Source organism: Fragaria vesca, linkage group LG7 (genome assembly GCF_000184155.1).
Source record: "Fragaria vesca subsp. vesca linkage group LG7, FraVesHawaii_1.0, whole genome shotgun sequence".
Taxonomy (NCBI): Eukaryota; Viridiplantae; Streptophyta; class Magnoliopsida; order Rosales; family Rosaceae; genus Fragaria; species Fragaria vesca.
The window spans coordinates 7122989-7143743 of record NC_020497.1 but is presented as its reverse complement, the minus strand read 5'-3'; the positions used below and the strand labels follow the sequence as shown (position 1 = coordinate 7143743).

At 37.5% G+C, this 20755-nt stretch overlaps 2 protein-coding genes across 2 annotated transcripts; both read right to left on the bottom strand.

Moving 5' to 3' along the window:
• Nucleotides 1–3221: 3221 nt before the first annotated feature.
• LOC101301525 (axial regulator YABBY 1-like) lies at nucleotides 3222–6207 on the bottom strand. The gene is made up of 7 exons (XM_004306895.1): nucleotides 5781–6207; nucleotides 5437–5583; nucleotides 5077–5206; nucleotides 4223–4271; nucleotides 4007–4082; nucleotides 3709–3780; nucleotides 3222–3552 (listed from the first exon to the last, which is right to left on the bottom strand). The coding sequence occupies exons 1-7, from the start codon at nucleotides 5886–5888 to the stop codon at nucleotides 3478–3480; spliced, it is 657 nt and encodes a 218-aa protein (XP_004306943.1). The 5' UTR covers nucleotides 5889–6207; the 3' UTR covers nucleotides 3222–3477.
• Nucleotides 6208–15540: 9333 nt separating this feature from the next.
• Nucleotides 15541–20339, bottom strand: LOC101301238 (Golgi SNAP receptor complex member 1-2-like). The gene is made up of 6 exons (XM_004306894.1): nucleotides 20077–20339; nucleotides 18916–19112; nucleotides 17966–18055; nucleotides 17784–17855; nucleotides 15881–16010; nucleotides 15541–15799 (listed from the first exon to the last, which is right to left on the bottom strand). Exons 1-6 carry the CDS (start codon nucleotides 20210–20212, stop codon nucleotides 15702–15704), a joined length of 723 nt encoding a protein of 240 aa, XP_004306942.1. The 5' UTR covers nucleotides 20213–20339; the 3' UTR covers nucleotides 15541–15701.
• Between the last annotated feature and the right edge of the window lie 416 nt (nucleotides 20340–20755).

The following is a 20755-nucleotide window of genomic DNA, read 5'->3' as shown; positions in this document are numbered from 1 at the left end:
CTAAGCCTCACTTGCCATCCACAAGCCATCCTAGAAACATAATAAAGAACTTATGAAGCTCCAACAACAATGCATAGGCCTATCAATAGAAAATTAATATTAATTAGAGAGTTGCCTTCCCCTTGCCTTTCGGGTTAGCGTTATCACTCTCCCTATTCTAGTTCAAACTCCCCATGAGGTTCTTCCGAGTTGATAAGTTCTTGGTTGCATCCTCAAGGAGAGCATTCTTTTCCCCATATGGCAGCTTGTTCTTACTTCCAACTGGTCGACCTCTGTTCCTCTAATTCTCATCCTCAGACGAGGCCTCAGCTTCCATATATACCGGTTCTAAAATTTCAGGCTCTGAGTTTAGGTTTCTCTTTCCAACTGATTAGCTAAACAATCGTTGTTCATCATATTGTGATGAAGCGAACTCCCTTGATTAGTGGTTTCTTCGTTTTATATGTAAATGCATATTTGAAATTTCATGGTTATCATAAAAATGATAATCGTTTTATGAGATGTTAGTGATGGCTTGAGTGAGAGGAGCATAGCCACTTCCTTGGGCTTCGATCCATTAAACCTCCTGAATGGTTGTATGAACTGAAGAGTGTCTGACATCCTTTGAGGGTTGGCACTGCTCCTAGGTGATATGGCGTAAATGAACACTCTATCTACACTTACATGTTGTACGTATATTGAGGTAAGTTGGATAGTATGGTCGACCATCAAATACCACATTTATTTGAAACTAAATAATATTTTTCAAAATTTGTTGTTCTTTATATATTTGGTTTGAGGGTTGACACTGCTCCTAGGTGATATGGCATAAATGGACACTCTCTCTACACTTACATGTTGTATGTATATTGAGGTTAGTTGGATAGTATGGGTCGACCATCAAATACCACATTTATTTGAAACTAAATAATATTTTTCAAAATTTGTTGTTCTTTATATATTTGGTTTTCAGCATGTTTTCATACTGGTGTGCACCACATAATGTTAACAAACGTAGTTAAGGCAAAGTTCCATTGAGCAGCCATGACGAAAGCTCACCGTTGAAAAAGTTTGGTTGCAGGTACTGTGCACTAGGACGGGACAATGACGAGCAGTTGGATGTGCATATTTGTGATTGATAACCTTTTCCCGGTACATATATATTCACTTATTTCTATTGTTAAGTTTTATGTTCCAAATTTGTTCTGGTGTTGTCATGTGATACTCCCGTTTGAATTTGTAATCCTTAAAGTCCATCATCTTTAGCCTTCGATCACGTATGATTTCGGGTCACTTCGTGCTTCTGCTAATCTCACATTCAGGTATGAACGTGTTTTTGGATTTTGCAAAGTGTGTGGTTTGTTGAAGCACGGTGCAGGTGGTTGCGGTGGACCACCGAACATGTCCGAGGTGGTGGTATTGGGCTCTGGTCCCTATTCCGGTGGTGCGATCAACTCTGTGGTGTTTGCGAGTAAGAGGATTCTGAAGCCGAACCCTAACCCTAACCAAGGCAGTGGTTTGGTTTCTAGGGAGCGGTTCATCATTAGTAGCCTCTGTGGGCTTAGTGGAGACTCCTCAAAGTGTTAACCAACCCTCCTTCACTTTCTCACTTCCTAGGGTCACGGCTGCTACTTTGGAGGCTCAGTTGAGTATGTTTCGGGTTATGCCTGGAAACTCTAAGGTGTGTAAGGTGGTGGTGCCGGTGGAGAAGGCTCAGAGTATTGTCGAGCTAGTTATGTATAAGGCTATTGCAGGTGTGAAGGGTGCAACTAGCTTGGGTGATATAAGTTTCTTCAAGAGGAGTGGGGGAGACGAGCTGATCCTGGCTCTAGTAGCTTTAGTTACCTCTATCACCGAAAATGGCTCTACCTCATCAACATGAAGTTCTGATCGTGTCACCTCCAAAAAGGAGGAAGGTGGGTCGGCCTTTGGGTTCTAAGAATAAGCAGTAGATGGAGAACGTTCGTCCTTGGAAGCTTGGCACTGCTAAGAATGGGCCGAAAAAGGCAAAGAGAAGCTTTGGTGCTAGTCGAGTTCTGGCTTTGACTGAATGTGAGAATTCCTGCGACGGTGAGCAACCGGTGATGGAGAAGATTGAGGATCTTGTTGGTGCTCTTTCTGCTGAGGAGGCTAGCAATGAGTAGTTGATTTTGGTTACTTAATAAGTCGGATGATTCTGACAGTTACCCATTATTGATCAAGGTGTCTATCTTAAAGTTGAGACATTAAAATGATTTGAGTTGCTTTGGATTTTCTAGAGTTGCATAGGTTGTTTTAGCATAATTTGTTTCTTATGTAGCCCACGAGGATAAGTTATGTATGTGTTGTTTCTTTCTATTATTGATCAATAAAATGACTTATCGTCATTCTTTTAAAAAAAAAAAAAATGGATGACTTAGAGAAAAATTAGTACTACTATATATAACATGTGAGTCTTGTGACTGCGATATATATATATATTTCTAACATGTGCTTATCGATTGTGTGCACATATATATGTACGTACTTAGATGGCTGTTACTGATGAGAGTACGAAGTGGGTGAAGCCTAGCCATGCTCAACCCCCTCAAGTCAACGGCTATATATGTATAAACTCTTCAATCTTCACCTATACACCGATCAATAGCTGGATAGTCCATAGCAATAGCATGAGCTGGGGTTAAGGTCGAGTTCCTATCTGTCCGACCCCTAGGCCTAGCAAGGCCTAACCCTTGGCTTGGGGACATGAAAAGCCAGACAAAACTCGCTCCTTCTTAGCTTTTTGAGATTCTTTTTTCTTTTTCCCAAGGAATCTTTGGAGATGCAAACCTTCAGAGTTAGAAATAACAATGCCTGTTGTGTAACTGTGTATACCCCTCAGTTTAGGGTTCATACCCAAAAACGTTAAGGAACAAGTACTGCAATGTCGAGATTCAAACAACTAATGGGGCGGTGGCAGACGGCCAGTACATATAGGTAGGTGGAGTTGAAATTGAATCCATGCCAAATTCTAGCTAATTCTACAATTTTTTAACACTTTTGATTGATGGCATTAACCATTTCAAATGTAAACTCTTGGTTACTTGATGATACGAGACTGTTGGTGGGAAAAAATTAAAACAAACCAACAACGTTAACCCTATAATTAACTTATAGGACTGCACAGACAATAAGGATCTTAGATTCTTAGAATGACCTTAATACGCTCAGATTAGTAAAAAAAACAAAAAAAACATCATTACTACTACATTAACTGATCATAATTCATAAGTAGTGTATAAACACTACGATTTCGATATATCTTCCTTAAAAAGTCTTTTTTCACAATATGGGTTCAACAGAGAATTAATTCTTAAGCTTGAACAAGATCCAGTCGTCAGTACTGGTATCATAATTAACCATGCAACCCAAATTTTTGGAGTCTACTTATAATGAAGCTTAGGATTCATAAGATTCGCTACTACTAGTAGTTGAAGTCCGGCCACATCAAACAGACGAAATAGGAAACTCAAATTGTTCTTAGTAGGGGGAGACGCCCAAATTTGCAGCAGCATTGAAAAATCCATTGTCTTTGATGAGCATGTCCTCTCCATCCTGCACAAACCCAGAATTACACATTCAAGATTAAACATTAGGGTTCCCAACCAGTACATGCATGCATTAACATTACAAAGTGAGAGCTAGGTAATTAGAATTAGGGTTTCCATCTACAAATTAAATGGATCAATTAAAATTAGGGTTCATCTTTACCTGGCGCATATTGGCTTTCTTCACGGGTTGATCAGGCATCAGGCCAAAATGGATGTGAGGGAAGTGGGCCCACTAACAGAAGCAAAACAAATGCATCAAAACAAAAACTAACCTGTAAATCTTCTGGAAATCTATCTAAAGTCAAACAACAACTCATAAGAACCATGAATCCAAACTCAGAGAAAAGAACCCTAGCTTGCTCGCTATCAACAGTAGCTAACATACGTTGAGTGATGAAACGAAACGAAACCCTAGCCATCTGCTAAAATACACAAGGAAATAAGCTGTCGAGGCTTACATTCTTGGCAGCAGCACTGAATGCCTCTCTGTGGCTTATATCAGGGTTTCCAGCTTTGATACGTTGTATCTCTTCCCTACAGTTTAACCATAAGAAATATTAACGGATCTCATACTTATGCTCGTCGATATAAATAGGACCTGAGTACGTAATTACAACATGAAGTTAATTACGGATGGAAGGAGGGTGAAGTTGATTGATGAATTCAGTACTTACTTGATGAAGCGGTTGTAGGCAGATGGCACTCGCTGTCTCTTCTCCGGAGCTGGCCACATTCATTTTACAGAGTCGGACAAAAACAGACAGACACATTATAATCACTTCGCTGGCTATTCATATTTTTATTTTCTTGTAATTTTCAATCACAGATAATACAATCTCATTTTCATAGCTATCCATAGCTAGCAGCATTTAGGATAAAGATACAAGGACGATGATCATACGAATTATAAAATATTTTCTCATGATTTAGGGTGTTTCCATTATTTCATATAGATCTTGATTGATGAGGGTCATGTACAGACTCGATGTTTCCTTCAATATTTCGAAAACTTTGGGGACTGTTAGAGGGTAAGCTCATGAAGCAAAAGAGTAAGCCTTACATTTATGAGAATGGAAAGAAGAAGAAATATGGCAACAACTGAGGAGTGAATACTGACTCTGGAAAAACATGTGAAAGAAGAAAGCTACACATGAATGTAAAAAAAAAAAAAAAAAGTAGCTGAAAAAGATTATTGCCTCTAGCTCTCTGTTAAACTTGAACCTTGGGAACTGTTATAGAGTAAGCTCATGAATTCAAAAGCATGGATTCTACTTTTTCAAACTTTTTCTGTGATTGGCAAAGATGGCTGAGAAGGCTGCTGTTTATCAAAAAGGCTAAAGTGATCGATAAGGATTCAGAAAAACAAACACATTTCTACTATACTTACAAAAGACATACAAATTGTGGCAAATACGAAAAGGTATAGACCCAGAAAGCCATTTGAGTGGGGATACAAAAGAAAGAAAGAGATTGCAAGAGGCATGATCGAGTTGGGTGAAAAATATCATAATGAAAGATAGTCTCTTACGTCTGTTAACAACAGGTGGAGGCTTAGGTATCTCCTCAACTCCTCGAATCATTGGCATAAATGATTCGTTCATCATCATGTTAGGCTGATTGGTGAACGTGTTTGATGGGGCGTTTCGGATCTCCTCCTGCTACATTTGTGCACGTTAGATCACCATTACTAATTGGTTTGTATCATCAAATAGATACAAAAATCTCAGCATACAATTATACACTGTTCCAACATAGGTATATACAAGAACTAACCTAGCTAGCAGCTAGGATATTCCGGAGATGAGGAATGAAGAAATCAGTTAGCTAGAACTAAGATAAGTAACATATGCTGCGATATTATAGAACAAACGAAAGACAGAAAACTTACCAGGAGATTCTGAGGAGTGAAGAAAGAATGTCCGAGGTTAGCTGCAGCAGGAAGAAGAAGGCCCCGCATGTTAACTGAGAGAAGGTTGCTGCAATGGCCGCATCTGACCGTCACAGTCTTGAACAAACTGCTGCAAGGAACGCTCACCTAAACACATACATCACAACCCAAAAATCAGATATAAGCAATCGAACAATGAAACTACAACAATGAAGCAAAGGAAACAAGCTAATCGGATCGAAAATTCTTCCATACAACTAGCTGAAGAAAGATCGTAGGGGGAGGAAGAGAGATCGAGAGAGACAGAAAGAGGGAGAAGAGGGGTAAGATGGTAGTAGAATTACCGCGAGGACAGTGTCACAAAAGTTGCAGTGAACATAGCAGAGCTGATCGGAGGGAGAGAGGTGGTCCGGTGGTGAAAAGACAGTGTTGGAAGATGCAGCAGCAGACATTGTTTTTAATGATATCTTCTTCTAAAACTCACTTTCTACGATTATTGATATTGTGATTTGATTGATGGGATTGACTGATCGATCAGTTGATAGATGGACAGATAAACTTCCTTCGGATCTGATCTGCTGCTTGATTTTTGTGTTGGGTTACTATTACCGAACAACAACAAGAAGAAGAGAGAGAATTATAAGGGGGAAGAGAGAGAGAAAAGAAGATAGAGATGCCACTAACTTATAGTTGGGGATAGATGGAACAGAAACAGATGCTCTAAAAGTGTTTTCTTGCTCTCTCAATTCAGTAAATGCTGATTATCGTAATCATCTTTTTTATGGTCTGAGTTTATTGCAAAGCTATTGTCACTAATTAAGTTTACTGGCTTGCTTGACAGAAACTTTTCTCTGTACATCGAATGAATTTGCTACGTTTGAGTCTGCATTTAGGTTTTAGTTCTTCGATTTTTCACGAATTAAAACAAACCTAGAAATTGATTTGAACCCCAAGTCGTTAATAGATGCGAAAAACTAAAACAGTGAGCAACAATTCACCTGATAGATTAGACGTTGTTACATAATGCACCATGAAGTATGAAAACGTTGACACAAATTCATAATTATTTTAGTTCTTTTTTTTTTTTTAATTGATTACTTTAGCTTCTTTTTATTTTTTTGAGAGATACTGGAAAATAGAATACTAGAAAACTTGTACTAAGTTAATACTACTAGTTCAATCAAAACAAAGTTAATACTATAATAGTAATATTTATCAATTTAAATCAAAATTGAAGTATTCACTTTTTAGCTTTAAATTATTGATCAATATTACAAGAAATCTGGCATTCTATTATGAATGTTAACAAACAATAGCCACCTAGTGTGGTACTGGTTGAGCTGCCTAGTATAAAACCCCCATGTCTAGAATTTGAGTCACAACTCCTACTATTTTGTGGCTAACAGGTTTGAAGGGTCTTTGGGTTCGTGCGCCTGCAGCGGGAGGCCGGGAGATTAATCTAAATTTGCTTAAAAACTCTCGTGGACCTCGGTCCAACATTGACTGGATGAGTGTATTACTATATAACTTGTTATCGTAACCGAGATATGACTTGCTACCTCACTCCCAATGAAAAACAAAATCATAGCCTTATTCTTTTACCTATTGTCTCGAAATTAGAATTCAAATGCACCACTGATGACAACATGTTCCATTAAAACATTATATGTTTTTACAAAAATGTTTATACCCTAAATTTATAAGTTATTATTCATGATCAAAAGACATTGTATTCTAAAGAGCTGATTTGTACATCAACTACAAAAAATGAGGTTTGAGTTGATAAACGCATGTATTTTGTATTAGCTAGGCTAAAACATATCAACTCGAACCTCATTCTTTTGTAGTTGATGTGTTTAGAATATAGTGTCCTATGATCATGAATAATAACTTATAAATTTAGGGTTTAAACATTTTTCCAAAGATATATGTTTTACCCTAGCTAATATGTTAGAACTTGAAGAAGAACAACAAAAAGTAATAATATTATCTATTTTTGGAATGGAAAAATAGAGATAAAAATATCTATTGGGAGCTAGCTCAGCTACATATATTTCGTTCGTACAAGTTGTTGGTGATGTATCATAAACAAGTTGTTAATTTTCTTTTTCTTCAATCTCTAAAAGAAAAAAAGAGAGGAAAATGTATGGTTATCATTCCCAAAGGATGTGCAAGTGTGTGAAGTGAGAGAGAGATGGAAAGAGAGAGTGTGCAGAAGCGGCAGAGGTGGGGGAGAGGAAGAAAGAAAGGGACTGGTGCATGGGAGTGATTAGCTTTGGCTCATTCACCAGTTGTTTTCACAGTTAAGAGAGGACCTTTACTTTTCTTGTTTTCTCGGGTTTCTACAATTCCATTTCTCCCATTTCCAAAACTCTTTCTCTGCTTTCTCTCTATCAAAATCAAATCTTTGCTGCTGTCAACTGAGTTATAAGTTGTTAACTAGTTTCTAGTTAGCTAGCTAGCTGGCTCGGGCAGCTATAGATAAAACCAAAACATGTAGCACCAGGCACCTATCTTCTGCAGCTGTTTATTTCCCTTGGCTTTTTCCTTGAATTATACAATGCACCTTTGCATCTCATTCTCCTTCGGGATTGCTGCCTCTTCGATCTCAATTACCATTCACGGATGGTTCATTTGGTTCACGTTTGAACTTTGTTTTCTCCTTAGAATTTTGCGAGTAAAATCATGAAGTCCTCATGCAATATAGGCAAACGTTTAATCGTTTTCATGACACTAATCAGTTGTTTATATAATGGCATAGAAACTTTGTGTAATTAGTTTTGGTACCGGTAGTCAAGATTAACAATTCATAGATGGTTAATTATGGTGTTTAAGTTTTGAATAGTGTTATTCCGGTAACAAAAGAAAATTACCATTCATCTTTACAAAAGCGAAAACAAAAACAAAAAATAACAAATAACCGTAGCTACTAAATCAAAGATAATCTTCCAAATAGCGATGCATAATCGATATATACAAGCTAGTATCAAAATTTTATTCTATATGCACCTTGATCTAAATTATTTCAGATACATCATGAATTTTGATTTTTAATTTGGCTCAACTAGTCGGTCACCCAGTTTGGCAGATTTGTCTATAATCTTTCCCTCAATCTATTCCACCCATCCAAAGTTCGAGCTAATTTGTACGTAACATCCACACGCTGTATGAGAACAACGAACTTCAAAAAAAAAAATAATAATAATAACATATAACGAGTACTGTTCACATGGTCAATTACTTACCAAAATATTCATGGTCAGTCACCATTAGATTTATATCAAATGGTTGAAAATAAAACTACTCTACTTAAAAATAATTTTCATCACCCTTGGATTTAAATCTAGTGGTGACTGACCATGAATCTTTTTGTCAGTCAGTGACTATGTGAACATGACTGAACATACAAGACACTTCGAGAACCTTAATAGCAGACTAATTTTTACAAAATGCGTAACTCTGCCTAAGTTGGTAAAACAAACCTGTTAAGCTTAAGTATATATGTATGAATCTCAATTTCTCTTCTAGATGTGTGGCTGATATGATTGAAAGAAAATTGAAGAAATATCGGTTGCTTTTGTTGGAAACATGGGATGTTCATAGAATCATAGTCTGATTCCTCTGATCAATATTAACGTACAACTGCTTGATTTATTGACTAATTAATTAAATTCAGCAAACTAGGATAATTGAGGATAAACAACGTAAACAAGCATAAATTGCATCAATTCCTTTGAAAAGGTTCGTTACAATTTTATCGGGATCCTTGTAAGAAAATCACCACCAAATTATTATGGCAATAATAACGCAATCACACAAAAGGCACTAAAGCTTTTGCATTTTGGATTTGACCACTCATGCATCAAATTTCTCTCTCCTATATGCACAGGGATACGTAGTTGTCAGTGACAATGCCACAGAAAACGCAGAAAGCTTATAGGTTCTTTCAAATTTTATTTTTAATGAAACTGTCCTCTAGCTGTAGTACCTTTCTTCTTTTCATCATTTCATAGTACAAGTTAATTACTACATTGTATTTTTTTGGTTTCTGGGTGTTGTTTTACGGCCTCTTCCTACCTCTGTAGCCCCAACCCTAAGCGAGGAGGGTTTTTGCTCTCAGAAAAGATAACTGCGAAGTAAAACTTTGCTGCAAAAGATTGCTGTCATTTCCCTTACAAGTTTGAAATCCATCACTTTCGATCTTCATGCGCGAAATGGGTTTCTTTGATCTTTCTCAGGTCCCCCATATCGAAATTTCCACTGAAATAGTTGAGGTTTTGGTCATATAGTTATAGATCACTGGAGGGCCTTTTTCCTTCAATCCTCTCATGTCTGCGTCTCGCTCTCTGAATCGATCTGTGCAGCAGTACACTAGTTACTACTCGGGATTAATTACAAGGCCCTGTTTGGTAACCGCGTAGAATAAATGAAAATGGCTTTTGGCCACCTCCATACTGCCACATATAGCATCAAAGTAGTTTGTTGATTTCAAGAATCAAGTATTAGTTTTTCAAAGCAATTCTTGCATGCACATTGCTCCAGGAAATGATTCCGCCATTTAAACTGAATGAGAAAATATATATGCATCCACGCTAGGTTCATTTTCAAGTTAAAATTACTGAAGTTTGTTGCAGTCTACTACAAACTAATTAGTTAAGGTGTTAAGCACTAATTAGCTAGCATTACGTACTGGTTCTCTATAATTTTCATTATTTTCTCAGACATACACACCTCACCAATATTGCTTCACTTTTTTTTCTCGTAATTTTCAAACTCAAATTTCTGTTTTAATCATGTAGTAAGAAAGGTCTTTTAAGGGGTTAACGTATACGATTAATACTAATTTTGCTTTGGGGTTTTGATTCTTTGTAAAAAGGAATAAAAAAACGAAAAAAAAACTCGTGATTTGCAAACCAGGTTTTATTTTGACCCCCCAAAAACAAACTATGCTTTGGTATTGCAAACAACTCATGGTTTGAAGTTTTGTATTTACCTTTTTCTTTTGTCTGATTTTTGAATTTACCTTAATTGACAAATCTAAAATTGTAGCAAGTGTCCCTGAGGCCGGTAGTCTAAGAATCTTCCTTTTTTTTTTGTCGATCGATGCATACGAATTCTATATTTTGGGACATGAGTCGTAATGTACCTCGATCTTAACTAGTTCCTGGTCGGATGAGAACACCCATCTTCAATGGACTAGTAATTAGCTATGAAGTTTTATCTGAAAATCGTTCATCTCTTCATCAAGTCTTCATAATGAATCACTCAAATCATTAAAAGTGATATTAATTAATTCCATCAATACTAGAGCAAAAAAACTCACCAACAGTACGTTCTTGCATTTTACAATAACATGATGAAGATGATGGAAACGATTATCCTGATGAAAGAGACGGTGAAGTTTGACCTAAATCCTTATAAACCTTCAAGGAAATTCTCATTTTTCCATGTTGAATTCATTTTTTCAACAATAGTATGAAGGAAGACTTTAGTAATGCATGCAAGATAGCAAGAGCCATCCTTGATGAAATCAAAGTTTGTTTTCATTGCTTCAAGTAACGGTCTTCGGAATTGTGTGGTGTTCGAAATCGAGTATCATTGTCTCACCTCCATTCTTCTTTGACGATGTTTATATTTCGGGTGGAATTCTTCTTAATGGGATCACCTTATGCGTTCGTAGCTACTTTGGTTATCAATTCTATCAATTCTCTTCTAATCAAAATAAAAAAAGAAAAAGAATTTTATGATGATGCAAGAGTAATATTTCCGGATCCAAGCTTGATGATGGTACATGTATCATTGCATATCAATTATTGATCCCACATCACACATACTCATATCACCTCATAGGTACTTCAATGATCAAAATCTTCTACAACATTCCATTTATTTTTCAGGTGAAATCAAAGAATTTTTTGTTTGTTTTCTTTTCTGTGGCCAAGAAGACAAAGCTCAACTGCACAAGTACACTAGTACTAGCAATGTGTTACGCAATGCTGAATGGCACCTTTCAATTTCACGTTCAGAAGAATTCAATTCTTTCGCTCTCTCGCAGCCTGTGAGTCTCCTCATCAGCTAAATAGGTGGTGCAGAAATCCAATAAAGATGACATTGCACAGCTGTAGTTATCTTGGCATGCATGTCCATTACCAGAAGACAGCAGCAGCATGCGTACGTAGTAGTTAGAGCGTGCACGTTTCAATGTATAATACCAGAGATATATAGCACCAGCATCCGTACTGCTACTACTGTTGAGAGAGAGAGAGAGAGAGAGAGAGAGAGAGAGAGAGAGAGTAACTTCCAAGCTGTAATATTTAGGGCTTGTTGCAGAAGACATGAAAATAAGATACCGTTCTTGTTTGCTTATGCACAGTACTACTAGCTAGCAGCTTTCGCTCCTTTAAATTGTTTCTCTGTAGTCTGCAATGCTGTTGGGTTCATTTCCAGGTTCCACACCGGACCCGGTACTCCTTCCTCAGCCTAGCTAGCTTGCTATAGCTGATACATTACATAATGAAACAAGTTTTCTTTTTTATTTTAATTAATTAGTATCTCTCTGTTTCCCTCTTCATTTCTCAGTCACAACTCACAAGAAAGGAGCTCTAACCCTGAACCTATTACCTATGGTTTTTTGATACTCATCTCTGCCAGACCATTTTTCCTTTTAAATTAAAGTTACGGGTTTGTGTTTTTTTATGTCTATGTATATAGTTATGGACTTATGGTTAACATTTCTTTTTTCTTTTGTTTTCTGGTTAAAGAGATAGAGGGCAGCTGCCTTAAAAAGATGGAAGAAGAGATGAGATGGTAGGGAAGTAATACGGGAGGAAATGGCGAACACATAAAACGAAAACCTAACCCTCAATAAAAGAAAAATGAAAACTACTGATTGAATATTATCCCGTGCATCTATTCTCAGTACTCTAAATGAAAGTAAGAGTGGTACGTTGATTATGGTTGATGACATAAACCAAAGTCTAAATGAAATTAAGTCGATCTCTATGAAATATAAACCAAAACCCAAAAATATTAACGACAGACACTTGATTATGGTAGCATTCTTTGATGTGATACTACGTGCAGAACTGTGAAGTAGTAGGTGGTAGGGGTATTTTGATTTCGGACAAAGTTATATTTTTAATAATGATGATTAACTGATCATATTCTGAGATTCCAAGCTGCTGTGGGTGAGAAAGTGAACAGAATTGAAATCTATGGATGTTATCATTGAACAGTTATGAACAGCAAGAAACTGTGTTCTAGATTTTCAAATTAGAAACACTGCTAACTCTCTGTAGTGACCCCTCCCTTGACACACAAAGCTGAAGATGTACAGCAGATGTTTTGACATTCCACAGTGGTTTTTCCTGATCAAAATTGTGACCTTAATGGCCGACGTCCCTTCAACTCAAACCAAATTCCATTTGTTGGATCACTCATCATACCTTTGCAGTTTGACCCTCAGACTCCAAGATTCTTATACATGAAGAACACATGGTCTGCCACTGTTCCTCGTCTTAATGACATGAATTCAAACTCGACCAAATTACTTGCCCAACATTCATATATTGGTTATCATGTGGGGTTTGGAGGATTGATTGCTTCAACGTTGTGTCCCTTCAACAACAAAAAATTGTAGCAAAAGGCCAATCGATTTCCATAGATTATCTAGGTGTTTCCGAATTAATATGTGCTAAAATACTATAATTGACTCAACAAGACATGTGAGAGAGTCAGTTCAATGTTTAAAGGCTGTGTGTGATGGAATGCTAGATTAGCACCGCCTTATAATTATTACCTTAACAGATATATTTCATGGGGTGGGGTATTGATTTGGTTAGGCTCTAACCACTTTGGACTGCTACCAAAACAAGACCCACATGGACTATCCATCAGGGAAGCAAAATACCTATCACTCACATTTTGGGTTGGCGAAAAGACCGAACACCGGAGTCGGTGGTCGATGGTAGGGGTGGACTCGGTTTCAACGGTTCGGGTGTTAGGCACTGACCAAAATTGTTCCATAAAACAGAAACCGATAAAAGTATTAATGAAACGAGTAAACCTATTAGAGGGGCTCTAAGAATGCCCAATTTCGAATTAATTTAAGGAAAATTACCCTCAACCCAGTTCAAATGGAAAAGGTAAAAGAGGGTAACCCTAAAAAACAAACATGTTGCCGCCGCTGCCGCCAGTGACCAAGAGGTTGCCAAATGTAATAAAGCGATGATGACCGATAAACCGCTGCCAAGAAAATCCAACAACACAAATCCTGTCAATACCAAATTAAATGGGGATGAAAGAGAGGAATCTGCACCACATAATAGCTTTCTCTTCTCCACCGAAGAGACTCGATCCAAAAGGGAATTGAGGCCACCGAATTGGGACAAAAACCTTAAATAAAGAATAAAAACGACGGTGAATGGGGAAGGGGGGTGGAACACCCACGCATGAGCACCCATAAACCACTTTGTAAGTGATCAATCTTACTTTGAAGAGGTGGTTTTCGTTGGTAGATGGAGGGAGCTCATGTGAGGTTGGGTGAGGGGGATGATGGCGGTTTCCAGATTTGAAAAGGTTTTTCGTTGATCGGCAAAATAGGGAGGAACAATGTCATCTATAGCTGAACATATGTCAGAAAATGACGACAGAAAATGGGTAAAAGCACCACTGAGGTGAGAATGAAATCAAATCGAGGGACTAAGAAGAGAAGAGGCCAAGAGAACACCTCCCAACTCTCAAGTCTTTAATCTAGATCCAGAGAGATCTAAATCTAGGCAAGAAAGAAAGGGAAGGGGGAGCAGATCTACTTTCTCTCTCACTTATACAGTTATTATACCGTAGCTATCTTGTATGGAAGAGGTGCAGCTGCCCCCCATTCCAACACAAGTACCATACTTTTGCATAATTAGTTACCAAAAACACATTTCACACTAGAGAAAGATCACTCTTAAAAGAGTACCAAGGGCCTCTTAAGTTGTTTCATATCAACCATCATATTGAGGACACCACACATCTCTTTTGTCAATGTCCCCTCATGCTACAGGTTCTCCTTGTCGGATTTTCATCACCAATGGATCCTAACATTTGCTTCAAGGAATGGTTACTTGATATGTTGCAGAAGCTACATTATGATATGCTAGCTAAATTACTAATGCTCATATGGGCAGCCTGGAACAATCGGAACAACATTCTGTGGAAAGGTAAAGGCAGAACTGCGCAAGATATTGTGCTCAGCACTATGGCATGGCTGGAGGAGTTTCAGAAAGCTAGAGTTTCTCTCAAAACTACAAAGAGGCCAGAGCAAAAGACTTGGATACCAACTGAGGTTGGAGCTTTTAAGCTAAATGTAGATACTGCTTTTCTTCCAAATCACACCAAGGGAGGTATTGGAGGAATTGTGAGCAACTCTGAAGAAAATTCATGGCTTCTTTTATGTGTTCTATTGCATACACTGCATCCCCTAAACAGTGTAAATTATTGGCCATAAAAGAAGGTATGAACTTACTTCACTCCCTACAGCTCTCTAATGTGAATATCGTAAGCGATTGTATGGGAGCCATTTCTGAAGCTACAGCCTCAGATTTCAAGGTTGCTAGCTAATGGTGGAATAGTGGATATCCAACAAGGCTGGAAATTCTGGCAAGGGGTCACAATACAGCACACCCCAGATTATGTAATGCAGTTGCACATCGTTTAGCTGCAATGAGATATGAGGCCGTGTCTGATGTAACATGGATAGAAGAACCACCTGCAATTAGATGTCCTTCAGCATGATTGTAACAGACTCATATAAGAGTCCTCATTTATACAGATCTTTCTTTCACTTAAAAAAAATTAATAAAAAAAAACATTTCAGTCACCCCCCGGTTTTGCACCATTGATGGTTTGGTCACAGCCGAGACAAGCAGAGTTTATCTCCCATTATGGGGTGACCATCAACTCGGATCAAAACTAGTCCCTAAATGTATATAGAAACCAACAGATATTTGTCAGAACAGCACCCAGAATAAGTACCACCAGAAACTAGTGAAACAGATACTCAATTGGTCCCAACAAATACCAGAAACTATTGAAACAGAGAACTAAATGGTAAATGTATTTAGAAGCCAAAAAGTAATTGATTGGAACAGCACCAGTAGGTACCCAAAACTATTGAAACAGAGAACTCAATTGGTTCCAAGAAATTACATATGCAAAATTCCCTAGAGAGTAGAGAGATACCATCATTTATAATTTTCTGTAACAATATATCATTTATATATCTATTTTGAAAGCCAGTAGATGATAAGAAACAAGGTACAAGCTGCAATGACTGCAGACAGAATAATTGTGTCTCTTGATCGCCTCCTTTTAATTGAGCCTGTGAAGAGTAGAAGCAAATGAATAATATGTTGGATCAGAAATGAAACAGAACAGGAGATTGTTTAGTATAGCATAGTACCAAGTAGGCCACGGATAACAGGGAACTTGTCACTTAGATTCTTCACTTTTCCTTGAACATCTCCAAACATCGCCTTTTGAGTGCCCAAGACCGCCCTTGTTGTTTGAGCCTGACTAATCACCTCATCTATCTACAAAAGCATGAACATATGGATCACTGAAGACATTTCTCTCATGAGTCAAATTGTCAAAAGAGACAAGATTCACTACCAACTTTCAATTAAAGGAAACATGTGAATGCAGTATTCAAAGAATTGGAATATTCAAATCAGTGTAATGAACCCGCACTATAAATAGTGAAATACAGACTGCTTCAAGCATTGTACGTTGCAGGTAGAGGTAAGTATCATTCCAAACCTGAGCAAGTTATAGCATTATTTTTTCAATATGTCATCATTACATACTATAGCAAAGGATATGGTTTTAGCTTGAACCCAGTACTGATTTCCCTTGCACTGATCCTGGAATTAATGTGGGACTATCTCCATCTTGCTAGTCATCGAGTCAGTCCCATACTATTCCCAGCATTGGTCCTGTTTGTGCCCATGCCCCACCATGGGAACCATTGCATATGATATTCATCAACAAAGTTGATGAGAGAAAGAGCATTTGCATTACTATGGCTAACATATGCCCTTTTTTTCCCCACTTAATAACATGGGTATATTTTTATACCTTTATAATTAGTGAAATGACCTGGGATCTTCTACCGGATAAAGAAACAGCACATGTCAAAGACAAGGTAGCACCGGTAATATTTAAAATAACTGCCACCTTGTTGATAGCTATTAGGAGGATCTACAACAGTAGATGAAAACAAGTCGCAATGTCCTAAAATGGATTAGAAAAATTAACTTTTGATATCAGTTTAGAACTTCAGTACGAAAATTGGCTGCTCAACCATGTGTTTTTGCTTGGAACTGAGACCACATGCTTTATTATGCAAGACTTCATACAAGTCCTTATATAACTACTCTATTTGAGTGGCTGTGCTTCCTTTTTGTAAATATCAAAGTATCTAACAGTAATGGTTCTGTATGACTTCCAAACATAATTGGTGTGAAGTGGAAACCAATTGAACACTCCAAGAAGGTTCCATTTTGGTTTTCCTTGGATGTGAAAAATAAATATATGAGTGAATAAAGGTTGCATATTGAAGGCACAAAAATCAACATAAATCACATCCTGAAGCTGCAGGTCCAGAAACTCTGATCTGAACCAACTCTAGTAAAATGCGGGAAGGTGGGCAGAAAAAATATGTAAAAGGGATCATAAAAATAAAGAAAAGAACCGAAAATTTAGGTATCACAACTATTTACAGACCTAGATGCAACATAACTTTATAAGAGTATGCTTAACCATAGTTCCTATCCAACTATTCCAGCTACAAGGACAAAATTCGGCATGTAAGCCGTATCTACTATGTGAGCAATTATAGCTACTCTTACATCATCTACCCATCTTTTCTTTTTTATCCTTCTCTAATAGGTCCTGATGTAACCATCTTGAACTTCTTTCATAATCTTATTCTCAGTCTGTACTGACTCTCAGTCCTAACTGGTGAAATTCTTTGATTATTAAATTTTAAGTTGCTCCTTAAACACTTCAATATCCAAATATGTTTAAATTGCAACAGATCAGAATTTTCTTTGAAATTAAAAGTCACTTGCTAGTAAGGACCAAGAACTGCATCAGTCTTGACCAAGGTTTAGGAAGGAATTATAAAGTAGAAGAAAGCTCATCCGCATTGTTTATCCACATATTAAGCTTAAATAAGCCTTGGATTAACAAATAAAATAAATTAAAAATAAACGAAAAGAAATTGTTCTTTAGAAAATGCAGAATGGGAAGTCTCCTAGTTCAAAATCTGAAATATATAATCAGGACATAGCGGTTAAACTTACATGAGATACGCTTCCATGGATAGCAGCTCTCTCCCGTAGTATTTGCATTCTTGGTGACATACTCCCAGATGCCTGCAAGAAGATAGGTCAAACAAACTAGAATTTAGAATAAACTTCATATTCCAACAATAAAGATGAATGAGAAAAATAAAGGTAAAATATGTGAGTTTCGATCAAATCACCTTGTACTCGCTAATATCATCCCTGACAGAAGTCAGAAGCTCGGCATGTTCCCTCAATGAATTTATGTTGCCTTTGATCCGTCTGAACTCCTACAGATATATGACCAGTTGCTTAATAGAAAATATTTCACTAGCGTTCTAATTTCTCAAATGGTAAAACACATATAACAAAAATAAAGCAGTGTAGGTATAAATAAAACATTTTGTTTTCTAAGAAAAATAAAGTCAACTACTCATCATCCTTGTACAAACAGTGGGAGATAGAAAGCTGTGGCAAGTTGCATCTTAGACTCTTAGTCGAGCAACAAGCAGAAAGAACTTGGGGAAGCTTTGCATGCACATCAAATCAATTGTAATTGTCGCAAAATGGTAGCAAGCAACATGTCCTAGTTATGTTGGACGCCAAATGGTAGCAAGCAACATGTCCTAGTAATGTTGGACGCAAAATGGTAGTAAGCAACATGTCCTAGCTGAATGATGAGTGATCAAGACACCAGGACGAGTTGGACGCAGAATGGAAAGTTCAAAACCATCACTACTTCTGATAGCATATAAATCCACCATTTCACAAGTTATGTTGTTGTTCTGTTTTTATAATTAGCACATAGGAAGCTGAGGAGAGATGGTGAGATGTAAAAACATTTTTGGTGAAATTTAATGGTAACCTTTTCATTCCTCTGATCTTCTTCTTTTAAGAAGAAGAGTGAGTTTGGTCATAAACAGTCATTCCATTCTTGAAGTCATGTAGCAAACATAGTATATGGATGGTATATCCTAATCCTAGGCTGAGGAAAGTAAACACTACTATCTCCACAAATATCTATTCCAAAAACAATTCTTAAGTAAAGCTAGCAGTAAGAGGCAGAAGAATAGAGCAAAAAAAAAAATAATAATAATAATTACAGAAGTTTGAAAATTATAAATAAAAGAAAAGTAAAAGAAAGACAAACCTGAGTACACTCATGAAGTATGTCTCTATGCCTTGCTAGTTTCTGAGTAACAGAAGTAGCTGGTGTAGCAGAAGCAGCACATCGGCTCATTGAATCATTTATATCCAATAGCTTCTCAAGCAAAGACTGGATTTCCATTTCCATAGACTTCCATGACCTGCTGGACCCCACAGGTGGTGATCCAGATTCCACATAACCTGATTTGAAAATTTTATATTATGCTAAAGGTAGACGTCCTGAACAGTCTTCTATTGCATATAGTTTCATGTTTCAACTACAAAGTGGTTGATAGTCCCATATTAAGCTAAAAATTATAGCAGCATAACAAAATTTAGTGATTGAAGATGACCCGGTTTTTGTATTAGCCTGCATTCCGCAGCAATTACTCTATTGTCATGCAATGACTAAGAAGTTAAACTGTTTTCATCATTATCAGTTCATTTACTTATTCAATTAGTAATGAGAAGCTTTGAGTAAGAAACTATACAAAAGATGGATTTTGATTACTTAATCGTTCACGCAATGCCATCGATGCAAACTGCAACCTACCTAAAACTAAAAGCGTAACAATTCTAAGTATCAACTAATTCTAGTTCGCTATGGTCTTCTAAATTTCATTTGTCCTATGCTAACTTCATCATCAGCAAAGATCCAAAAGAAACAGAATTAGCAACCACAACAAAACCCCCAAACCACTATCCTCTCAGCACAATGCAGTCAACAAAGAATCGAAACCACGCCGAACCACAAACCAAGTCAAAAAACCAATCACCACAATACTCATCCTCTAACCTAGTACATTCAGTGCATAAGATCTCTACTTCAACCAAATAGGAACACTAAACTCTGTCACTAAAGTATGCACCTTTACAACCTCTGATGCTAAATATGCAGAACTATGAAACTGGGTCACCCCCATTTCCTCCTACTTAGCACTAAACACAGATTTAGCAACTGGGTCATACCCCCATTTTCTCCTCCCTACCACTAAAACCCAGATTTGCATCACCAAACCCATCACAACCCACCAATCTAAAACGCAATGCACACACCAAAACCCAAAATTGAAGACAACCCAAATCACAGAACCAAGCAATCAACATCTTCCATTCAAAAACCAACAAATTACATAAAAAAAAATTAGGAAAAAAAAAAATGAACCTCCTCCTTGTGTGAAGCGAGCTCCGAGCTTGGCGTAAGAAGAAAGCTTGACGTCAAGATCGCCCTCGATCTTCCTAGCCTCTCGCCTCAGCTCCTCCCACCCCGATTCCTGGAGCTCCAGACTCGAATCCGTCATTTGGATCTCTAATTCGGATCCCGGGTCGACCCGTTTTGACTTGTGTGGTGGTTTCTCTCTGATCCCAGTACGAGTGTTTGTTTCAGTTATTTACAGTTAAAAAAAAACGCATACATTTTTCAGATTTCGAGTTTTGAATTCTGAGAGTTCTTCACTCTGCTTTGCTTTCTCTTTTTCCTTCTGAGGAGGAGAATGGAGGGTGGAGATCTGGTGTGGGTTGTGGTTGCGAGCCGTTGATTTGGGTCGTCGAGGTCGTTGACTGGAGAGATGGGACCCAGGCAATCTTGATGACGTGGGGTATAATCTTGTATGGTAATATTGGGCTGATGTGTTGGGTTAGCATAGCAGAGGTTATGGGCCGCTGCGTAGTTTCGATCTAGTCGAACTTCTGTGTAAAACAATTTGATGTCTTCGATTCTCAACAACATGTATCAATGTGTGCAATGCGATATAGGAAAGGATGTATTTGAATGCCAAATTCAGCTTGTGATTTGGTTTGGTTTGGTTTTCCTGACTATAGAGGAAGCTATGAGCTCGATCTCC

Bases quoted from the DNA above. Each gene is read 5' to 3' on its own strand.
- LOC101301525 (XM_004306895.1), bottom strand. From the start codon at position 5,888: ATGTCTGCTGCTGCATCTTCCAACACTGTCTTTTCACCACCGGACCAC. The intron at 4,272-5,076 runs GTAAGAGACTAT...GAATGTGGCCAG, and splicing joins TCCACCTGTTGTTAACAGAC to CTCCGGAGAAGAGACAGCGA. The intron at 3,553-3,708 runs GTAAAGATGAAC...GGGTTTGTGCAG, and splicing joins AGAAAGCCAATATGCGCCAG to GATGGAGAGGACATGCTCAT.
- LOC101301238 (XM_004306894.1), bottom strand. From the start codon at position 20,212: ATGACGGATTCGAGTCTGGAGCTCCAGGAATCGGGGTGGGAGGAGCTG. The intron at 17,856-17,965 runs GTGATTTGATCG...ATCTTCTTGCAG, and splicing joins ATGATATTAGCGAGTACAAG to GCATCTGGGAGTATGTCACC. The intron at 16,011-17,783 runs GTAAGTTTAACC...ATGCTTTTGTAG, and splicing joins TCCATGGAAGCGTATCTCAT to ATAGATGAGGTGATTAGTCA.